Source organism: Ictalurus furcatus, chromosome 12 (genome assembly GCF_023375685.1).
Source record: "Ictalurus furcatus strain D&B chromosome 12, Billie_1.0, whole genome shotgun sequence".
NCBI classification, from domain to species: domain Eukaryota; kingdom Metazoa; phylum Chordata; class Actinopteri; order Siluriformes; family Ictaluridae; genus Ictalurus; species Ictalurus furcatus.
The window spans coordinates 29,024,545-29,048,990 of NC_071266.1; the positions used below are offsets into that span (position 1 = coordinate 29,024,545).

At 39.4% G+C, this 24,446-nt stretch overlaps 1 protein-coding gene across 1 annotated transcript in view; it reads left to right on the forward strand.

Moving 5' to 3' along the window:
• The window catches only part of LOC128616294 (zinc finger protein 420-like), a 45,435-nt gene that overhangs the window by 13,978 nt on the left and 7,011 nt on the right, over positions 1–24,446 (forward strand). The window contains exons 7-12 of the mRNA XM_053638869.1: positions 2,206–6,150; positions 9,717–10,426; positions 11,390–11,727; positions 12,262–12,401; positions 16,921–17,048; positions 17,175–17,233. Coding sequence (XP_053494844.1) covers positions 5,300–6,150; positions 9,717–10,426; positions 11,390–11,727; positions 12,262–12,401; positions 16,921–17,048; positions 17,175–17,233 — 2,226 coding nt within the window. The 5' untranslated portion in view covers positions 2,206–5,299. The remainder of the gene's footprint in view (positions 1–2,205; positions 6,151–9,716; positions 10,427–11,389; positions 11,728–12,261; positions 12,402–16,920; positions 17,049–17,174; positions 17,234–24,446) is intronic.

A 24,446-nucleotide genomic window follows, 5' to 3' on the forward strand; every position in this document is an offset into this window, starting at 1 on the left:
CATTGAACACCATCACAGTAGGCAATGGTGTGTTGTTTGCTATGATGATGAACCCTACTCTGGCATAATATTGAAGGTGGAGGAAAATATTGTGGAAGTGCATGCACCGAAATGGAGTGAATAAGTTCTTCTGGCTGAGCCCTAGAGGTGATATTAACTGGTATCATGATGACCAAATCATGTGCCTGATTCCAGAGCCACTAGCACTGAATAGGTGTTCAGCTGAAATTGATCAGAGGTTCTGGGAGATCATTCTGAGACAGCTAGCCAAGTGAAATAAGGCAACATAAATTGTAAAATGGGGACAGTTTACCCCTCTAGTTATAACCTAGTAACATAGCATGACATAAAAAATAGTCACAGATAACTGCAGTTTAGATTATGGTCTTTGTTGGGCCTTTTTAATTGTTACTCTTGAGTTCAAATGTGCTTAAACTGCTGTTTATGAATGTTCAAGTGTTTTGACCTATTGTCAGTGAGTTTGACTGAATGCCAAATGAAACAATTTTTTAATTAGAATTGAGGAATAAGGATTTTTGGTCATATATGTCACTGGTGTTTCATTGTGTCACTGGTGTTACTGTGGTTTTTTTTTTTCTGTATCATTAAATAAAATGTGTCATGTTTGACATGATGATAATTTTATAGACATTATATTTTGCTACACTCAAGAGTTCAGATTCCAAGGATTGCATCATTACTTGTTTATAACAGTTATTTTTAAATATTTTTATAGGTAATTCATGGTTGTGCAACTGAAAAAATATCATTCAACCACACTTAACAAACCATAACAAATCTAAATAAAAAAATAATCTTCTAATTTGTTGCATTATCAATGTTATTCTTTACCTCTGCCTACATGTGCTGAAGAGATTGAAAAATAATATTTTATGAAGGCCTTTATTATTGCCAAATGAGTAAGGTAACACCAGTGACAAATAGACGGTGCATGCCATCTTTAAATAAATGCACAGAAAAAGAAAAAAATCATTAAGCTGTCATTTAAGTGTATTCATACAGCCAATGATTTAAGTAATAATGTGGTCAAAGTTTAAATGTTAAAAAAATAAATACATTTTAAGACATTCTGCCATTCCAAAAGTGCACGTTTCTGTAGAATGACCCAATAATATAAATAGGAATAATAATCCACGACAGTGTGAGGTAAACTCTGAGAACTTATTTATAATTTAAAACATTGTTAGGAATGTGAGATTACAGATATTGCACTCCGTGTCTGCACTGTTAAAACACGTGTTTAAAATAAATTGCTAAAGAAGCTGAGGGTGAAGGTGATGCACTGGCCAAGCATGTCTCCAGACCTAAACCCTATTGAGCATCTGTGGGGCATCCTCAAACGGAAGGTGGAGGAGCAGAATGTCTCTAACATCCACCAGCTCCGTGATGTCGTCATGGAGGAGTGGAAGAGGACTCCAGTGGCAACCTGTGAAGCTCTGGTGAACTCCATGCCCAAGAGGGTTAAGGCAGTGCTGGAAAATTATGGTGGCCACAGAAAATATTGACACTTTGGGCCCAATTTGGACATTTTCACTTAGGGGTGTACTCATTTTGTTGCCAGCGGTTTAGACATTAATGACTGTGTGTTGAGTTATTTTGAGGGGACAGCAAATTTACACTGCTACACAAGCTGTACACTCACTTTATATTGTAGCAAAGTGTCATTTCTTCAGTGTTGTCACATGAAAAGATATAATCAAATATTTACAAAAATGTGAGGGGTGTACTCACTTTTGTGAGATACTGTATATTATTGTTAGTTTGTCCAACTTTAAGCTTGTGAAAATGGAGGGACTGTGGAAGAAAAAGATAAAATAAAAATTGGCTGTAGTTCCTAAATGGGTAATGCAATATTTTTATTAAAGCGGAATGACTACACTTCAATCACATCTTGAATGCTTAATTTCAAATCCATTGTGGTGGTGTGCAGAGGCAAGCTTACGAAAATTGTCATTCTCCAAATAGTTATTGGCCTGACTGTATACTATATTAACTATTTCTGAGTGATTAGTGCTGAGAAATGATGTGTAAGTTAGATCAACTGTCTTGTTCATCTTTGCCCATAAAAATGATCAGTCACAGTGGTTTTTATATTAGTAAAATATTCAACAACAATTCCATAACCACATGGAGACAAAATCTAAAAGTATTTGACTCTTGAATAAATTTTATTATGTTTTCCAGATGTACCACTGCTCAGATTGCGGGAAGAGTTTTACTAAATGACATGGTCTCGAATACCACAAGCGCATTCATACAGGAGAGAAGCCGTATCACTGGACAGTGGGGGAAGAGTTTTGCTTGTCCGAGTACTCTCGAAAGACACGAGCGAATTCACATGGGAGAGAAGCTGTATCACTGCTCACAGTGTGCGAAGAGTTTTCGTGCCCAGAGTGCCCTCTACAGCCACCAACAGTGTCGTACCGGACAGAAGCCGTACCTCTGCGGACAATGTGGATGGAGCTATACTCGTTCAAGTTCATTAAGGACTCCCACGTGCTCTAAGATAAAGCCATCATCTGTTGACATGTGAATTTGTCAAAGTAAGATACATCTTTTAATTTTTTTTAAAGGAAATTCTGGCATAAAATTATAATGTAGTGTGTAGATGTAGTATTATATTGCGTGGGACTGTATTGCTTACTGTCCACTTTCATGATGTAATGATTTTCTTAATTGAATTCAAGATTTTGTCGTTTTCTTCATTTCACCCGAACGCTACACTACCAAGCATGCAACACAACGATACGGATTTAATCTCCGAGTGAGACACAGGACACTCCCCCTGACAAAAGAAAACATATAGTTGCAATCAAACTATTCAACCCCCATTGCAAATCAGGTTTAGTGTCAGAATTGACAGCCTTTCAGCTGTTTGCAATGAACAAATCAAACGCAAGCAATTGAAATAGTTCAACACAACGAATGCTTCAAGTGGTTTCCCCAAATTCAACTGAAAATACAACTTATAATGACTTCTGCAGTCTCAAAATTATTTAAGTTTTGACAATAAACCTGATTTGCAATGGGGGTTGAATAACTTTGATTGCAACTGTAACTACAGCACCATCAAGGAGGAGACCCTTGTCCTGTTAATGGCTTTGCAAGATTTGTAAGTGTACCTTGGTGACAGTCTTGCTCCAGTTCATGTGTGCATGTTGTCATCGATGGGCAATAGTATTTAACAGCGAAGAAAGCCGGTGCCCACAGCTTCGTTTTGCAGATGCTCACTTGTCAATTGTGGTTGTGCTCGCTACTCCGCTCCGTATTTCTGTTTTTTTTCATCTGTGCCTGTCCAGTCTCTGAGCTCGATCTGTCCTTTCTTTCTTTTTGCTGCCTGGATTTGTAAATAGTCACACTCTGGCTTTGGGAGTAGCGGAATATACGTAACAATGTTACATAATCAGGGTACAACAAACTGGTAACTGTTGGTTATGTCAAAAAACAAAGTAATCACATTACAGGTACATTTTGTAAAAAAATGGGAATACTATCAGGATTACAATTGTTTTCATTTAAAACCCAAGGAATTAAATGTTTTGATTTAAAAAATTTGCATGTAATGTCTTTTTAATTGCGTGTCCTGTGAGGAGTGGCCTATCACATCATTTGTTCTGTTGACGTAATAAAATGAGAAGATGCGCATGAATACGCACAGGGAAAGCAAGGATCAGCTTTCCATGTCAGAAAGACATGTCAAAACTGAAAATATCCGATTTTTCCAAACAATCCTCATCTCTGTTGAGCACCAATGCTGATGGCACACCTGCTAATAAAAAAAGCAGGCTCCAGTAGTGCCAGCATGAGAGAGAAAACAATGGAGATACTGAGGATCATCATCAGAAAGGCATTTTAAGACTTCTTGGATTCAAGAGTTTGCATGGCTCAGGTATGATCATCACGTGCAGATAATGTTTGGTGGTGGAGCGGGTTGTCCACTAATTGTAGGGTTGGATTCCTGGTCCACATGACTCCACATACCGAAGTGTCCTTGGGCAAGACACTGAACCCCAAGTTGCTCCCGATGGCAAGTTAGCGCCTTGTATGGCAGCTCTGCTACAGTTGGTGTGTGTGTGTGAATGGGTGAATGAGACACAGTGTAAAGCGCTTTGAATAAAAGCGCTATAAGTGTGCCATTTTTTTATTAGATTTTTTTTTTTTTAACCAAAAAAGTTCATGACTATGTAATCGCAGAGTGTGGTACAAAAAACATTGTTAACACAGTGTCTTGTTCATGTGAACTTCATGACGTTCAGTTCCCACTTTAAGTGAACTTGAATGAAAATGCTGACGCTGTAAAAGGAGGCCAGACGTACACACATGATGGGATGACTGGTGTTCATTCATGTGGCACTTAAAAAAAAATCATCTACTGCCTGTTTTTTTTTAATATATTTTTTTTTCCTTATAGGAGCCAATGTCTCCTTAATAATTTTTTTTTTTTTTTTTTGTCTGGAGCCCTGCTTTTGACAACACAATATAGATATCTGCATGATTATAGTTCTGGTTCTCTCTTGCCAGTTGTGACTCACATGAGCAACAAATTTACTTATTGTATTAAAAGAAATCCAAACATTGAACATGTTTTTAAGCTCTAAACATATTGCTTTTCTCTTGACTTTATTTACATATGTGACCTTGAAGTAATCCAAAAGTAATCTGATGACTACTTTTATATTGTGATGGTTAGATTACATTACTGATTAAATTATTTTTTGAAGTAATTTGTAAGTGTAACAAAATACATTTTTAAAGTAACCCTCCTGACCCTGGGCTCACTGCTGAATTTTTGTAAATATCAAATACTGTATCTATTCACTGGTGGTAGGGGTGTGACTGCCATTTCTATTGAGTGTGGGTTTTGTCTCTGTTTTGGTAAGGGTGTTTAGGGAAACTGATGGTCTTTTGTTTGTTTTTGTTTTTAGTTAAGTTAGTTTCCTTAAAACAGCGTTTTTTGTTTGTTGCTTTGGCCTTGGTTCACTCTGAAGTTTTCCTGGTTTACTTGTATAAAGTATGTATATATTCAAAAAATGTGAGTCACTCACTCCACCTTATATTACACCTTGCTTTTATTTATGTTGTGCGTTTTGTTGTTAGTAATTTAGCAGCTCCATCTGCATACCTAAATTTCAGGGTGCTGTAGCCATTAACGGTGGGTGATTTGGTGAGGAAACTGTATTACAGTGTTGTAGGAGATGTTACCAGTAACAATTCTATAACCACATGGGGACAAAATCTAAAAAATTTTAAGCATCTTGAATAATTTTGTGTTTTCCAGATGTACAACTGCTCAGATTGTGGGAAGAGTTTTACTAAAACTCAACATCTTAAAAATCACAAATGCATTCACACAGAAGACAAGCCGCATCATTGTGGACAGTGTGGGAAGAGTTTTATTTGTCAGAGTCATCTCCAACAGCACCAGCGCATTCACACAGGAGAGAAGCCGTATCGCTGCTCACAGTGTGGAAATAGTTTTACTCGTCAAAGTCATCTCCAACAACATGAGCGCATTCACACAGGAGAGAGGCCGTATTACTGCTCACAGTGTGGGAAGAGTTTTACTTGTCAGAGTCATCTCCAACAACACGAGCGCATTCACACAGGAGAGAAGCCGTATCACTGCTCACAGTGTGGGAAGAGTTTTACTTCCCAGAGTAATCTCCAAGTACACAAGCGCATTCACACGGGAGAGAAGCCATATCACTGCTCACAGTGTGGAAATAGTTTTACTCGTCAAAATCATCTCCAACGACATGAGCTCATTCACACAGGAGGGAGGCCGTATCACTGCTCACAGTGTGGGAAGAGTTTTACACAAGAAAGTCATCTCCAACAACACCACCGTGTTCACACAGGAGAGAAGCCGTATCACTGTGGACAGTGTGGGAAGAGTTTTAATCAAGAGGGTAATCTTCGGACACACCAGCGCATTCACACAGGAGAGAAGCCTTATCACTGCTCACAGTGTGGGAAAAGTTTTCGTGACCAGAGTACCTTCCACAGCCACCAGCAGTGTCATACAGGACAGAAGCCGTACCTCTGTGGACACTGTGGAAGGAGCTATACTTATGCACGATCATTAAGGCAACACAAGTGCTCTAACATAAAGCCATCAGCTCTTGACACGTGAATTTGTCAATTTATGATACATGTTTTTAAATATATATTGTTCTAGGAGACCTGGATCTCCGGAATTTGTAGTCTCAGCCCTGCCGTTATTTCTTGCTTAATGTAAATACAAGCTGATATAATATGTTCATATATTATAACTGCCTTGAAATATGTTTTATGATTAAACTATGTAAAGAACCTCAACCTTGACAGCCCAGGGAAATACAATCACGTCAGGAGAAAAACAGGTCCATGAAGAAAAAAGGGAACAATCCTGCCCCAAGGTATCCAGCGATATGGAGGAACACGGAGTGGAAAATGTTCCGCTGAGAAGGCTGATCCTGACGTTCTCCAACAGGACCTGCGAGGTTTACAACTCGACACGCTGGATGTTAAGAGAACTGAGGAACTAATATTGGAAAATAATTGTTTAATGAAGAAATGTGATAATATAAGGAGTGCCCTGAATAGAAAGGGGGCCGAAGCTGTAATGTTAAAAGACTGTGCTAAATTTAGACTTGCTGAAACCATTAGACGACTAAATCAGAGATATGGGCAAAAATACACTGAGAAAATGAAAAAAGCGCACACCTGTGTTGAGAGGCCAAGGTCCTCTGCTTTTACTACACGGGTGAATGAACTGGAAAGATTGATAAACCAAATTGATATAAAACTGAAGCATGTCAGAGAACCATAAAAGAACATGCATCTTGCTTTCTCAAACAACACACCTTCCTGTTTTTCTCTTAAGACAGCAAGTAAGCACTCTTCAATTAAGGGCTTACATTCTGTTTTTCTCTTAAGAAAGCAAGTTAGCATTCTTTACCAATATGTTGAACTTTATGCTGTACGGTTTTCTGAGAAATAACTGCTACATTCTTGTTTTCTCTTAAGAAAGCGAGCTAGCACTGTACGCTTTTCTGTGAAAAGACTGCTATATTCTAAGTTTTTCTCTTCAGAAAGTGAGCTCGTGCACAAAAACCACATGATATTTTGAGCATCAAGCTTAAACCCTAGCGCCTGAAACCGAAATAGATAAAGGTATAAATACTTGGAAGAAGCCAGCATAGAGTTGCCACTTCTCGGGTGAACGTTTGGTTGTTTTTAAGTTCTTGGAAAAGAAAACCACTATTCAGATTCTGCGTGGTCTAAGGCTTTTCTTTATTTTATTTTTCTTTATATCTTGAGTTAAAGGTAATTGTAATCCTTTTGTTCTTTACGTTAATAAAACGAAGTCCATATAAAGGATGATTCGTATATCTCACTGCAAAAGTACGACTCCTTTTGTTTTCGACGTCTTCAGAGAAGAGAAAGGACTTCAAAAGGTTCTCGAGCCCAGAGGCACGGAAGCTTCACTTCCTGAGGAGGTAAGACGAATTAACTCTATCAATTGAATGACAGAGTAGCGGGTAAAACACAGAACACTGGGATAAGGAATTCCAGGGAAAACTCAACAATATATATATAATTTATATATATATATATATATATATATATATATATATATATATATATATATATATATATATATAATTTAAAGGGAGCTAAAGAGAAATTCTGGCATCAAATTATTATATGTTATTTGTCATGGAAAGTAGTATTCTATTGCGCAGGACTATATTGCTTACGGTCTACATTTGAGCAGAATTCATGATTGTCATTTTCCTGGTTTCCCCCTACTGTAATCAACCAATCCAGACCTCTGAGTGAGGCACATGACTCTGACATCTCCCTTTGACATAAGCAAACGCAACCCTAAACAGAGGCATTGTATTATACATATAGCGACATGTTCAATTTTAATTGATTTTTAAATGCGAGCTAGAATTTCTTTTCTAAAATGTCATGCTGTGCATACTATTGAACTGGACACATTTCCAAGCTAACAGAAGATGGATGTGTTTATAGGCAATTTGAAGAGATAATTCTGGTCCAAGTTGCTCCGTCTTTGCAGTGTTTAATTAATTACAGATAACTACACTATATGGCCAAAAGTATGGGGATGCCTGACCACCACACCCATATATGCCTTTTGAACATCCTCTGATGGAACTGCATCTAATCCATGGTCCCTTGAACCCAGTGTTCTGGATGTGTTTTTCGGCTTTGTTGCAACACTGATTGGGATAATGGTTACACTGTAAGATCAATGAATGGATTTTAGTTGTGTATATATGTTCCTTTTAAGAAGTAAGATGATGTTTGTATGACCTGCAAGTCTTTTATGCAGGATCACTATCACAATCATGGATATACAGTGAATGGAGCATTGAGAGAGTACATGATCAGGGGTCTGTATTTGATGACCCCTTCACTTTGTTAAATCTCATGTTTAATATTGCACCAAGTTTATACTTTCCTTAATAATGATAAAAAAAAAATCTCCATAATGGAAATCATAAACAGGTTTTCTCATAGTTGTGTAATTTCTTTTTAAAAATGTAAAATGTTATATTTATAAATATTCAGATGCTACTGGACGATCATGTCTTGTCTACGCCTGCTCCAGCCTTGTGCGACAGGATTGGTTGCCTGCCCGTTTCCGGTAGTGTATTTAAGCCTCGTCAGTCTCCATCCCAGGGCAGATCATTGCCATTGCTTTGTGTATACAGAGATGTGCTTTTCGCCTGTGTATGACTATTTTGCCTGTGTACGACCTTATACCTGTTTTGACTTTGTTTATGCTCTGCCCCGTTACGATTCATGTGATACCCTTGTGTATATATATGTACATATTATTTTTTTGTTAATTAACCCACTAATAGTCACGTCTGTATATAGTGCACGGTTAAGAGTGGTTTGTAGGAAGTCAGCGCCATTTATGTTGATTCTTCTTTTCTCCTGTTTTTGGGTTAGCTAGGGAGTGAGGGAAGATGGTGTGTTTTTGTTTTCTTTTCTTGTAGGTTAGTTAGTTTTCTTTGGTAAAGTTAGAGGGAATTTTTGCTTATTAGTTTGGCCTGGCCGACTTCTGAAGATTTAAACCACTATAAATACATACATTATATATATATATATATATATATATATATATATATATATATATATATATATATATATATATGGTGCTCCGTTTGGCGAATAAACTAAACAAACGCAATGTTGGTCTCGCCAACCCTTTTCTTTTTTTTATTTTATTGTATGTTGCGGCCCGACCTAGACCAGGTCGTAACAGAATTGGGGGCTCATCCTGTCAATTGGGGGAATTGGGGGCTCATCCTGTGTTCATCCGGCATAACAGAATTGGGGGCTTATCCTGTGCTTTCCCTCGTTTTGTCCTGTTTCTCGTTTCGTCCCGTTTCTCTTTTTGCACATTTGTCTGGTGGTTTTGTCTTTGTGGTGGGGTGTGTGTGTGTACAGGTTAAAAGATATGGCTACTAAATTTAACCTGGATCAGTTTAGCATTTGTCCCACGTTAGAGCAGTTTGAGCGATGCCGTAAGGATGATCTGTAGCTCCTTGCATACTTTTACAGCATATTGGTTGCATGGAGCGCCACTAAGCGAGACCTCAAAAAGCTGCTGTATGAGGAGCTTGTAAAACAGCGAGTCATGCTTGAGCCTACCAAGGCGGGTGTTGCATCAGTGGTTCTGAGGATCTGGCTGCAGCGGAGGCTGGGGCCAAGCCCGAGGAACTGAGTCGCATAGATCCCACGGTAGTAGACTCTCCATTAGAGGAACCCATGCTCGCGCTGCAACTAAAGAAACTTGACCTTGAGTTAAGTCGTCAGCAGTACCAAACTCAGCTACTGCAGTTCCAAACACTGGAGCTGGAAACCAAGAATGAGATAAAGCTGAAGGAGCTGGAGTTAGAGTTGGCACTGCGAAATAGGCCAGCTCCCAGTTCACCTGCGTCTCCTGCACCTGCGCTTCCTCTACCTGTTCATCAGTCATCGCCTGTGCTAGAGCTTGCGCATCGTGGCAGCTCGTCTGTAAGTCCTGCTGGTTTTGATGTTAGTAAACACATTGCATTAGTTCCTATGTTTAGGGAAAGTGAGGTGGACACCTATTTCCCTGTGTTTGAGCGCATTGCCGCCATGTTGCAGTGGCCTAGAAATATTTGGTCTTTATTGCTACAGTGCAAGTTTGTGGGAAAAGCTCAAGAAGTATGTTCTGCTCTAACGTTGGAACAAAGCTTGGAGTATGAAACGGTTAAATCGGCTGTGTTATGGACATATGAACTTGTCCCCGAAGCTTATCGGCAGAAATTTCGAAAGCATGCCAAAACCGCCAGCCAAACATATGTTGAGTTTGCGCATGAAAAGTCTGTGTTATTTGATAAGTGGTGCGCCACAAGTAAGGTTGTTACTTTTGATCAGTTAAAAGAATTGATCCTGCTTGAAGAATTTAAGACTTGTATTTCTGACAAAACTGTGGTTTATTTGAATGAGCAAAAAGTCTCTTCGCTCGCTGATGCTGCCGTTTTGGCTGAGGAGTTTGTGCTCATGCACAAAACTGTATTTTCCCCTCCGCGTCGTGATATTTCTGATCGCAGCTACAGCTCGAACGCTCCTGTGAGCGCACCTAAAAGTGCTAGTGAGTCCCGTGAATGTTTTAACTGTCGCGAATCTGGTCACCTCATTGCTGCTTGTTCCGTTTTAATGCACAAAAATCGACGGAAAGCACAAAACAGTCCTAAGAGTGTGGGGTTAGTGCATGTAAAATGACAACACTGACAGTTTGCATTCACTCTCATAGGGTTAGGGCTGTAAGTGTTTGTGTGCATGGGGGTGGGTGGGAGTGGGTTACAGAGAATTCGCTTTTTTAAATCTTCTGGCTCACACATTATTCTTTTGTTCTTGTCTGTGGAAGTAAAATGGACTGGAATAAATGGCAACCATTAAGCAGCACTCTTTTCTGGCTCATCATTATGAAGAGAAAAGACCTGAAAATATGGATATTACCCAAAAGTGGCAGAACTGTGGCTCTGGAGCTCTCAGAGAACAGACTACAAACTTCTGTTCATCACAGTGAAATGTTGTTGTATCACCTCACACTGTCATAGATTATTATTCAGAAACCTACATCTATAACACTAGAATCGTATTACAATCATTTTATAGATGTTTTTGAAACAAAACACTGACGCCAAACTTTTGAACAATATTGTATATTTTTGTGAATTGCTACGAAACTACAAACAATAGTTTTGAATGTGCACAAATCTTCTGAATAAAACCATAATAAGACCCCATTTTCATCCACATCTACTGTGGAATATTTTAATCAGTCAGCGTATAACTCACTCTTTATTTAAAGAGAGCTGGCTGTACCATGCCACCATTAAAAACAATGTCATGGAGAGCACAAATATCTATGTGGATAGCATCATGGAAAACATGATGATGAGCACTTCCTACATCGACAATCTGAGGGAGCACACGCTGTCTGCTTTAAGATGCTCCAAGGTCATGGGCATGTGTCAGGATGGGTGGCCAGAGTTCAGCTCATGTGAGGGCACCTTAAAGCTGTACTGGGCAGAGCGAGCCTTCCTCACAGTTCAAGATGGGCTTTTGTTAAAAGGGACAAGGATGGTCATCCCAGCAACCCTAAGAAATGACATCCTCAGCAAGCTGCACGAGGGGCATCAAGGTGTGGTAAAATTTAGAGCTTGTGCATGGCAGAATGTGTGGTGGCCGGGTTTGAGCCAGCAACTGAACGAACTTGTTTTGAACTGTAGAACATGCATTAAAGAACGTACTAACCACACAGAGCCACTGATTCAAACAGACCTCCCAGAGAGACCCTGGCAAAAACTAGGGGCGGATCTGTTCACACTAAAAGGGAAAACCTATCTGTTGGTAGTGGACTATTACTCAAGGTATGTTGAGATAGCAAACCTCAGCATTACAAAAGCTACCGACATTTTGGCCCATCTAAAATCTGTTTGTACACCATGGGATTCCTGAGATCCTAATGAGTGATAATGGGCCACAGTTCTCAGGGAGTCACATGCCAGCCTTCGCTGCATCATACGGATTCAAACACGTGACCAACAGTCCACGATACTCCCAAAGCAATGGAGAGGCAGAGCGGGCAGTGCAAAATGTCAAAAACCTTCTCAAAAAGGCTGCAGATCCATATCTGGCCTTGTTGGCATATTGTGTCACCCCACTTCACAACGGCTTCAGTCCAGTTCAACTGCTAATGGGATGCTAGGACCGTTCTACTGTGCTGACTCTCCCATCTCTACTGAACCCATCACTCCCCAACAGCGCAGCAGGCGTTACAAAGGAAAAAGAGAGAAGGAGTGCGGACTTAAAATGCTTCAGTGAGTGCCACCGAGCACATGAGCTCAGAAACATCTCACCGGGAGAACAAGGGTGGGTGACTGATGCTAAAGTAACAGGGACTGTGGTGGGGGAACACTCAACACCCCGGTCATACCTGGTGGATGTGGCGCATGGGACTGTTCGGAGGAACCGTCATCACCTTATGCCCACGGACAAACCCGTGAGCGCACAGGACACTCAGATGCCTACACCGACACACACAGCTGTGTCTTCCCCTGAACAACCAACACCTGGACCTGGTCCAGCTTCCTCTACAGTCAGAACCAGATCTGGCCGTGAAGTGGTGAAACCATGTCGATTAGACTTGTATAAAAGAGATTAAATAAAATAAAATAAAAAAGCTGAAAGATTTAGTTTGGAAAAAATGGACATTTTAAAAAATATATACTGATGTTTATGTGGAAATGCCATAAGTTGTTGCCATGTTACTGTAGTGTGAAAAATTTACAGTTTACCCTTTTTGCTTAAATGTTCTGAAATGAATGGCTTAAGGGCTGAGTTTAGAGCTATGTTCATTATCATTGTTTTGAAAAACTTAAAAGGGGGAGATGTGGTGTAAATGTTTGCACATGCTATGTAGACCTATTGGAATAGAGTTGGCTTGATGTTGGACGTTCGATATTCGCAGATATGCGGAAATTAAGGGACCGTCTCTAAAGTTACATATGACATTGTTAAACACGTTTCTAACTTCAATAGCATTTGAAGGGAATGACTTACAGTCACACATCCAACTGTAAAGTGTTCATGTAGGTGTCAGTTATAATGCACGCATTTTTGATATTAACAAACGTATTAACAAAAACTATTAAATCATATATAAAAATTGCCATGTATTTTATTACTGCATGAGCTCATATACAAAATAAACCATAATTTAAAGCTCAATAGCATTTGAAGGGAATGATGTACAGTCATGAAGCCAGCTGTAAAGTGTTCCTCTAGGTGTCAGGTATGATGTACACCTTTTAGATTTTGGATATTTAACCCTACAATGCATGAACCAAAAAAACCTTCACAAATGCATAAAGGGGCCGAATGCACTGTGCGTAACATCACTAAAGGTGAGTTCATCTGAAACTTACCATCTGAGCTGCTTGGTTAACAGGTTAGTGGAGATTCTGGAGTCATGAATCTCTGTATTTTTTCTTCCAGTGTCCTGATTCTTTACACCTCTTATAATGAAATCAGAGTCCAGATGCCGCTCTTTAGGAAAATCTCCACAGACTCCTGCTGCTACTGGCTCAAAGGTAAAGTTTACTCATGTGTCTGATTTCTCTTTTAATTTTTAAACTCTGAGAACTTATTTATAATTAAGTAACCATTACAACACTATATACAACAAGCAGAAGACGTCAGGTCAGGACTCACACTTTATGTGTTCTTCAGATTATTAATAAAGGAACTGAATTCATTGCATGTTTCTGTTGTAAATTCTGAAACAATTAGCAGATTAGCAAACCAAAAGACAAGCCTGCTAACTGTTAGATAGATAAATAAAGTTCATTAGATGAATGGATAGACTAAAGGACATTAGATGGACACTTGCTCCACTTATTAGATTGTGTTGTGGACTCTACAGGTTTTATTCAGAAGACTTTATTTTTTGGGGGGGGGGTGGAACAGATTTATGCACATGTTCAAAACTATTGTTTATAGTTTTGTAGCAATTCACAAAAATATACATTATCATTCAAAAGTTTGGCGTCAATGTTTTGTTTCAGAAACATCTATAAAATGATATAAAATGATTCTAGTGTTATAGATGTAGGTTTCTGAATAATAATCCACGACAGTGTGAGGTGATACAACAACATTTCACTGTGATGAGCAGAAGTTTGTAGTACATCTGGGTACTTAGGGGAGAGCTGGCCAAAGACTGGGGGAATCTGTTGACAGATCTCCCACACGATTACTGTGTGTAGTTTTCTCTACCAGGTATGTATGTTCTGACTTTCTTATGTTTTGAATTTGATTGTAACGTAATGTTGAATGTAATTCTTTCTTCTTATTATTAATAGGATTGGATTTGGATGTATTCATACCTGGTTAAATAAATTCTTAGACTTGATTATATTCTGACTTATTCTGAAATTATTGTCTCTAGTAGATTACATTAAGTCCTTGTTACCGCAAATCTGCGACCAGGTTAGTACAGGCTAAAATCCAGGTTTAGGTGGAGCATTGGGCCGCGCCAACTGAGATTTTAGAGTCCAGACTAACAACTGGACGTTAAGTGTACTTCGTGTGTACAGGCTCGATATGAAATTTCCATTTAGGACAACATCAAGTTGATGGACCAAGTCTAAATAGGGTGAAGTCTAAACCTCTGATTATTGTAATATTTCTCTAGTTAACGTGTACATATGAACCTATGGCATAATGATATACAGCTAATTTTACTTGGATATTATTGGTCTATCTCTGTAGATTTTAGTGGTCATGACCTCTGACTAGAAATAACGTTACTAGAACTAAATGTTACTATCTAAGGGGACTAAATAGAGTACTATTTAGGAAAGGGCAAACATGGGGCGGTCGTCTAAATAGTATTAGTCAATAACCTCTGGCTAATGACCAAGACTGTCCAGTTTGTGACCATGAGATCCACGTACACAGCCGGTGCGAGACTCTGAGTGACATGGAATCCGAATGAACGAGCACAATTTAAAATATAGAATAAACTAGAATTAATCAAATGTAGAAGATCAAAAGTATCAAAAATACAAATAACTAGGAAACAAATACAACATTGAGGTTTTTACAAATGGAGTCAGATTAAATTTAAGAGAGAGTCAAAGAGAATTGTAATAAAAAGTTTAATAATCTAAATGTATTCACATCGCTTCGAAAAGACAGAAACACATGGGAATCCTTCTACCACATCATTGGATATCGTCGTTGGACCAGTGAGTGGACCCTTACATCTTGACACTCCAAAATGACTGAATGATTGATGAAGAATATATATTATATGCTGTCAGACCCTGGGTTGTATGATGATGTTGAGAGTTTGCAAAGAGCTATTGTGGAAAAAATACGTAAGAGAGTTAATGATGCTACAATTTTTTTAAAAATCGGGTTAGCAGAGGACGTGTGCAGTCTGTACAAAATATTATCTACAAAATTAAAAGTAACAAGATTTTTGTAATGACAACATAAAATTTACTGTTATACTATCTATACACACTGATAATGTGTATACATATTGTATCCAAATATGCCTGGGTATGTGTGTTATGAAACAAGCCACAACTGAGGTAACTAAAGCTTTTGATTCTATTTTAAAGGCCGGTAGAGTCCACCCAAAAATACAAATTGAACAATGGAAGGAATTTTTTAAAAACATTATCAAACTTTAAAGAAAAGAAACATAACATTGTTCACTTTGCTACAATTACAGGACAAAAAGCATCTGTGTGTGAAAGGTCAGACTGGGAAAAAAATTATGCCGGAAGCTGTCGGAAAGAAAAAAAAAGTGTTCTCTGTTGATGAATGGGATGTGGGGTTGGCACAGGGAGTGGAGCATCATATCAGGCTAAGTGACCTCAGACCTTTCAGGGAGCGATCTGCTGATATTGATGATGTAAGAAGGCATCTAAAAGATCTCTTGACTGCTGGCATCATTAAAGAATCATGCAGCCCTTCGTTTATTTATTTAACTTTATTTATGGACTTTAATGCTGTGAATTCTTTATATTTCTGGATTTCTTGAGTTAATACTGATGTCTGGAGAAAATTTCATGTGAATAACCTCATTGGAAATATATTTACTGAGAAAAAGTATATAAAATGTGTGTGTGTGTGTATATATATATATATATATATATATATATATATATATATATATATATATATATATATATATATATATATATATATATATATGGTTGGGTGTCAAACATATGTACAGCTAAAAGCTCTCAATTACCAACAAATATCACTGCAATTGCAATTTCGCCGATTAACTAGTTTTCTGCAAAAAAGCACAAAAACTCTGCAAATTGCATCACTGATTTTGAAAAAAGCCGCAGCTAAAGCAAGCATTTCTGGCCACAACAATTCACAAAAAAACAACCGCATGAAATCCTGTATGGACTGATTATACCTCATCACAGAATAGGGCATTCAGGTGTAAATCATTCAGTATTTATAACAGGAAAAGATGAAATAGGACAATGTGTGTATTACAGCTGAGCAGAGACATGTGCTTCTTCACTGTACACCATATGGAAATTAAAGATGTTTAATGAATAAAAGCTACTCACTATGAGTGTAATCAACATTACAATGCAAAGTCTTCTAAAAAGAATATGGTCCAGGACAAGGGAATGTATATACTACATTATTAAATCATCTAAGATTAACAGGATTGTATAACAGGATTTAAGTTTGAAAAATACCATTTTTAACCTCCTTTTAGTCTCCACGCTCCTGTCCAGTAGGTGGCGGTAATTCACCAAAACTGGTTTACCAACCACCAATAAACCTGTGAAGAAGAAGAACAAGGAGGAGAAGAACAAGTAGAAGAACAAGGAGGAGAAGAACAAGTAGAAGAACAAGGAGGAGTAGAATAAGAAGTAGAACAAGAACAACACACGCTTGGAGTCAGATCTTCACTAAAGGTGAGTTCATCTGAAACTTATCACCTGAGCTGCTCGGTTAACAGGTTAGTGGAGATTCTGGAGTCATGAATCTCTGTATTTTTCTTCCAGTGTCCTGATTCTTTACACCTCTTCTAATGAAATCAGAGTCCAGACGCCGCTCTTTAGGAAAATCTCCACAGACTCCTGCTGCTACTGGCTCAAAGGTAAAGTTTAGTCATGTGTCTGATTTCTCTTTTAGTTTTTAAACTCTGAGAACTTATTTATGATTTAAAACATTGTTAGGAATGTGAGATGACAGATATTCCACTCCGTGGCTGCACTGTTAAAACACGTGTTTAAAATAACTTCATGATGTGTTCATTGTGAACACACCTGCGTGTCTAGTTAAGGACGACACATTTTATGTTGCTTTCAGCACAACCAGTGTATTAGTACATCACTCAAAGATGTTTAAAAAATCATGGATGTGTTCTTTATACTTTTCCACCTACAATTATCCTAAAATGCAATTTGGTCGTACGCTAAAATTCTACTAAAATGCTCACAAAATAAATGAACAATTGCATGAAATTCAGGTGACTTAGCTAAAATCATTTAAACATTTGACAGATGTAAGAATGGGAGTTGATGAATCATCTTACAAATCTCTCTCCATCTGGGAAGACAGGAGTCCCACTCGCTTCCATGTTAAAAGCTGTAAAAGTACAAAAAGAGTGTTGTTTAGATGTTCGCTACAAAATATGGACAAATTCCCATTGGGTTTAACTGAGAAACTGCGTTACAGAATCCCAAATTGTGTAATTTTGGAAACGTAACCTCCACTCTCCTGATGAACAAAATGGTGCTGTAGACTCACCTAGAGAATCTATCTGACATGTGAATATTTATTTTCCTGCCTTTAGCAGGAATATACAGAATACATGAAGAAACACGGCCCTAACCAATCTTCATAATGATCATTACTACAGCTTCCCTTGTCCAAAACACTTGCTAACTGTAAGTAACGTTAACCCACTCTCTGTATTACATCATGGTGAACAGCTGTAATGCTATCGTTAACTCTCAAAAAGGGAATGGGAATGTCTAACAGCACTGCAAGATGTATGCCTAAAGTTATGTTCTTACCTCAAGTGAGGGTCTAGATTAGCATCACTCATTCCTACTGTGATTTGATGACAGCATCCAGGTAGCTAACCCTAACTCGGAGCCTCAGACAAGATGCAGTGCCAGAGAATTATATAATAACCTCAGTCCATATTTCACAGCCGACATAAACACATGACACTAGTAGTGTAACACCAACACTGAAGAAGCAGTACATGATGTTCACTGTAGCAATAGGTAAAGTTAATGATCACTCGCTGAGTTACTGTTTTCCAATGAATACATTTTCCAGAGCTCCTTGCCTAAATATCACAAAATCGGCCAGGCGTTTTCAGCAGCTTTAACGCTAAATAGTGATGAACGCTAACTTACGGGTGGTTATTTGTTTTCCTCGCCTCAGGATACCATCTCCACCGTCACGATCAAAAGCTCAAAGCAACAAACATTCGCTTTGAGGCGAGTTTAGATTTGGATGATGTCAGCAGCGCGTTGTGTTGGTCACTCGGTTGGAAATCTTTTTTCTTTCTTTCTTTTTTTTTAAACACATTTAAGAAAAGCAGGGAATTTATACATATACAAACGAGTGAGAAACTGATAGGGAACAGGTTCAAACTAGATCAGCGTGTTGGGACGGGGAGTGAGGAATGTGTGCTCAGTGGTTTTCTACTCTAAAGTTGCATCAGTTTATCCCTTCAGTAACCCTTACCACACTACAATAAAAAACCTATGGGAATATTAGCTAATATCAGCTAATTTTCCTGTAGAAATGCGTGCAGGAATTTTAACAGTAAAAATTATATGCAGGTATTATACCCTCTAGGAGTTATGTCCTGAAGGTCTATTTAAAACACTCACACACCCACACACTCTTCCTGCAGGACCATTTTAAATAACTTCACAACAAAAACATTGTATTTTCACAAATGAAGTATTTTATTTATTGAAATTGTCATGTAATAACTCATGTAAACTGTAAAATGAGGAGGTGTGCAGCAGTTCTGCAGGATGTTTTCCCGTTGTGCAGCAAGTGTGTTGGAAATTCCTGCATGTTTCTATTGAACTGAAGGCTCCACTTTAAAACCTATAGGAAATTCCTGCACAGTCTGCCAGTGTGTCCTGCTGGATTTTAGCATTCCTGCAGGATACCAGCAAACATTATGCAGAAAAATTCAAATCCAGCCGGATTCGTGTAGGGTTTTTTTTTGTTTTTTTTTTGCAAGGGATACAACAAGCAGAACACTTCAGGTCAGGACTCACACTTTGTGGCCTTCAAATTATTAATAAAGGAACTGATTTGTGATCATTTATTAATAATGGAACTGATTTGTGATCAATTATACATAAAGGAACTGATCTTTGTGAGGTAAATTCTGAAACATTGAGCAGGTTAACAAACCAAAAGTCAAGTCTGCTAACTGTTACCTAACTAACTAAACTTCATTAGAAGGAAATGTGTAACACTTATTCCAGTCTGTTATACTTCCACAGACAAAAACAAAAGACCTTCAGCTTAGAAAAATGTTGATGCCAAGAGCAAGGTCATCGTTGTATGGCTAGCCTCTGAATTTTATAAACGTATACAGTCAGGTCCAAAAGTATTTGGACAGGGATACAATTTTTGTACTTTTACCTCTGTGCGCTACTACAATGGATTTGAAATTAAGCAGTCAAGATGTGATTGAAGTGTGGACTTTCAGGTTTAATTCGAGGGGTTTAACAAAAATATTGCATTAACCGTTCAGGAATTACAGCCATTTTTTACACAGTTCTTCCATTTTCACAAGCTCAAAAGTAACTAGACAATTGACTGATGAGCAGTTTCATGGCCAGGTGTGGCCTGCTTCTAAGTGTTGAATTTGCTTTTGGTAGCTGTTCATGGGAACTCTCAATATCTGGTCAAAAGAGGTGTTGATGCAAGTGAAGGAGGCCATCATGATATTGGACAGAGAGCAGAAACCTTAGGAGTGGCCAAATCAACAATTTGGTACATTCTTAAAAAGAAGAAATGCACTGGCAAGCTCAGCAACACTGAAAGGCCTGGAATGTCACAGAAGATAACTAAAGTGGATGGTTACAAAATCCATTCCTTGTTGAAGAAAAACATCTTCACAACATCTAGCCAAGTCAAGAACACTCTGGAGGAGGTAGGCATATTATTTTCAAAGTCTACAATCAAGAGACGTCTTCGGGAATGTAAATACACACGGTTTACCTCAAGATGCAAACCACTGGTAACACTCAAGAACAGAAAGGCCAGATTAGACTTGTCAGGCCTAATGTTATGGCATGGGCATGTACGGCTGCTGTCACTGGTGTATATTGATGTTACTGCTGATAGAAGTAGCAGGATGAATTCTAAGTGTATAGAGCTATACTTTCTGCTCAGATTGACACATGGACATTGGAGAAACTGGTGTTTGTCTGCCATTGCCAGACACTGATAAATTACAGAAATCATGCAACAACCAACCTGCATGATGATCTGTTGGAGACGCTGCTCAATCTTGCTGCAGGGCCTAGGCCTCCAGTCCTCTGTGTCGCCTGATGCCAGTGGCCAGGGGATGGGAAGTCATAAGCAGTGTGCAAGGAAGCAAAAGCACGGCAAAAGGGTGGGGGTCCATGCTAGACAAAAAGCAAACTCTAGGCAGCCAGCTCTCCTGTCCATCCTGCTCTCTATGTCTGTTCCCTGGACAATAAGCTGGACTATATCCAACTCCAGCAGACTACAGAGTGCGAGTTTAGAGACTGCTGCGTATTTGTTTTCATGGACACATGGCTCAGCATCAGGGTTCCGGACGCAGCCATTCAGCTAGACGGTTTGCCTCATTCCGTGCCAACAGAAATGTAGCTCATCGCGGTAAGGCTCGCGGTGGTGGCTTGTGTGTTTACATCAACATGGAATGCTGCAAGAACTCTGCATTTGTTTATAGTTACTGCTCATCACTGGTGGAGTTTGTGACTGTTAGATGCAGACCTTTTTATTTACCATGAAAATTCACAACTGTCTTTATAATCGGTGTGTATGTACACCCGACCCGCCCCAGCACTAATGTTAATGAGGCACTCTGTGAACTGTATGTGGCTATTGGAGAACTGCAGAATGCACACCCCAATGGACTGTATCATCGCCAGAGATTTTAGCCATGTGAATCTCAAGTCAGTGCTCCCTAAATTCCACAAACATGTGGACTTTGCAACAAGAGGGGTAAACACACTGGATCTTGTTTACACAAACAACCCCAGTGTGTACTGGGCGGAGCCTTGCCCCCACCTCGGCTACTCAGACCACATCTCTAATCCCAGCATACAGACCACTCATCAGACGCTCCAAACTGGCTTTGAAGCAGGTGAAAACCTGGCCAACGGGAGCCATCTCTGATCTTCAGGACTGTTTTGAGCACACTGACTGGGACATGTTCAGGGAGACCGCAACTGATGGCGGCACCACCAATTTGGAGGAATACACAGCATCAGTGACCAGCTACATCAGCAAGTGCATTGATGACATCACTGTCTCCAAAACAATCACTGCACACTCTATCCAGAAGCCTTGCATGACTGGAGAGGTGTGTGCACTGCTGAGGACCCAAGATGCTTTCAGGGCAGGTGACAAGACGGCCCTAAGAACAGCGAGGGCCAAACTGTCCCAGGCCATCAGAGATGCAAAGCATGCACACGCTCAGGAAATCCATGACCACTTCATGGACAGCAGTGAACTGCAGCGCATGTGGCAGGGTATTCAGGACAGCAGCAACTAAAGGACATCACCCGCCTGTAACGATGATGTCTCCCTTCCAGATATGCTGAACAACTTCTATGCTCGTTTTGAGGTGCAGAATGATGTGCTCCACCCCTCCTACCAACGACCAGGTGCTGTCTAACCAGGGCTGATGTAAGGAAAACTCTACACAATCAACCCACGGAAAGCTGCTGGATCAGACAACATTCCTGGCAGAGTGCTCAGAGGATGTGCAGACCAGTTTGTGTATGTTCTCACTGACATATTCAACATCTCCTTGAGCAGCACCATCATTCCAACGTGCTTCAAGTCCACCACCATTGGCCCTGTGCCACAGAAGTCTTAAGTGTCATGCCTCAATGACTACCCTCCCATTGTACTCACATCCATCATCATGAAGTGCTTCGAGAGGCTCATGATGAGACAATGAATAGACATGTCGCTTAATACATACTTTGCATATGGTAATATTCTATTAATCTAGTCATTAGATTTTTACTTCTTTCTTGTTACCCATTTCCAAACGGGCATTTATCGAAGTGTGAGGGGAAATTACTCATTTTAACTTTGTAATAGGTTTGTTCTTGTTCATGTTCATCTGAGGATACCACCTAAGAAGGCCATTTCATGTCACTGAGATCAGTACAGAATGTTTATCTGCTTACAGAGACACAAACATGTTCTTCTGTTCAAGGTTTGTCTGTCCAAGATCCTAAAACAAAGCCTGTTTAAACTGCTTCTTATCGGTACACAGAATTATATCATGCTCTGCATTTCATATATATAGTAGTGGTTTAGTACAAGGGCTTCAGAGCGCTCTCATTATTCTATCCTGTATTAACCATCTTTCTGTAATAAACCTTTCAACCTTCAGAGGTTGAGTCTGCGAGTGTTGTCTAATTTCCACGACAGAAGTCATTCCTCTCATGACTGAATCTAACTTTGTCATATAGAACACTATGTAGGTTCTAGAATGCCATTATTTTACATCCTTAATAGGGCCCATGTTCAGTTAACAGGAAAGGCGCTTGTAATACAGCCTGACCGTGTATTTGTACAGGGCTTCGATAATGCATTATTCCTGCATGAAGGCGAGTGGAAGATGGCACCCACGGTGTGGTGGCATTAAACTGCAGTGGAAAAGCAAGGAAAGTAAAACAAGTTGAGTCATACCGTGCAGTGGCAAAGTGGCTTTACTGTGCTCATGGTCCTATTTTAGTTGTGCTGTTTTGTCTTGTGTTGTTTGCACATGCACTTGATTTAAAAATGTGTAGGTCATATTTATTTCTACAGTTACGATCAAAATTATTCGACCCTATTGCAAATCAGGTTTATTGTAGTGATTTACAGACTTTCAGCTGTTTGCAATGAACACTTCAAACAAAAGCAATTGAAATAGTTCAACACAATGAATGCTTCAAGTGGTTTCCCTAAATTCAACTGAAAATGCAACTTTTAATGACTTCTCCAGTTTCAAAATTATTCAACTCCCTGAATAGAATCCCTCACAACAGCACAAATATGCAAAACAGGTATTGTCTCAAGCAGACCTGATGCAACTAATCAAGGGCTTCATTAGTTGCACCAGGTGTGCTTGAGCTGGAACGCTTGAAATACCTGAACTGGCTAGGGGCAGAAAATTCATGAAATAACTGCATGGGGCAGAAAAGGATCAACGGCTGCAACCAGATTTCTGAGAAGGACTTGGTGGCAACAGGCATGCCTTGGTGGCAACAGGCACTGAGGTTTCAGTGAGCACATTAAGGAACGTACTAAACGCAGAAGTGTTCCATGCCAGAACTCCAAGACTTTGACCACTACTGACCCAAAAGCACAAGAAAAGTTGCTCAAAATCATATAAATAAGCTACAGAAGTTTTGGGATTCTGTTCTGTGGAGCGATGAAACAAACCTGGAACTTTTCGGCACGATTGATCAGTGGTATGTCTGGAGGAAGAAGAATGAAGGAAGAACAATCTTTCAACACTCAAGCATGGTGGTGGGTCGGTGATGATCTGGGGCTGCTTTGCATCCTCTGGCACTGGAAACCTGCAGCATGTGGAAGGCAAGATAGTTCAATGAATCCATCAGGAAATCCTAGGAGAAAACATCATGCCGTCTGTGAGGAAGCTGAAGCTGGGGCGTCATTGGACCTTCCAACAGGACAATGATCCCAAGCATACCTCAAATTCCACCAAGGTTTGTTTACAGAGGTAGTCCTGGAAGAATCTACAGGGCCATCACAGTCACCTGACTTGAACCCCATAGAAAATCTTTGGTGGGATTTGAAGAAGGCGGTTGCAGCACGCAAACCCAAGAATATTACTGAACTGGAGGCCATTGCTCATGAGGAACGGGAAAGATTCCTCAGGAACGCTGCCAGAAGCTATGCGTCTCATTCGTAGCAGGTCAACAGCAAAAGGGTGCTCTACTAAGTACTAAAGATGCTTGACATGAAGGGGTTGAATAATTTTGAGACTGGAGAAATCATTATAAGTTGCATTTTCAGTTGAATTTGGGGAAACCACTTGAAGCATTCGTTGTCTTGAACTATTGCTATTGCTTTTGTTTGAT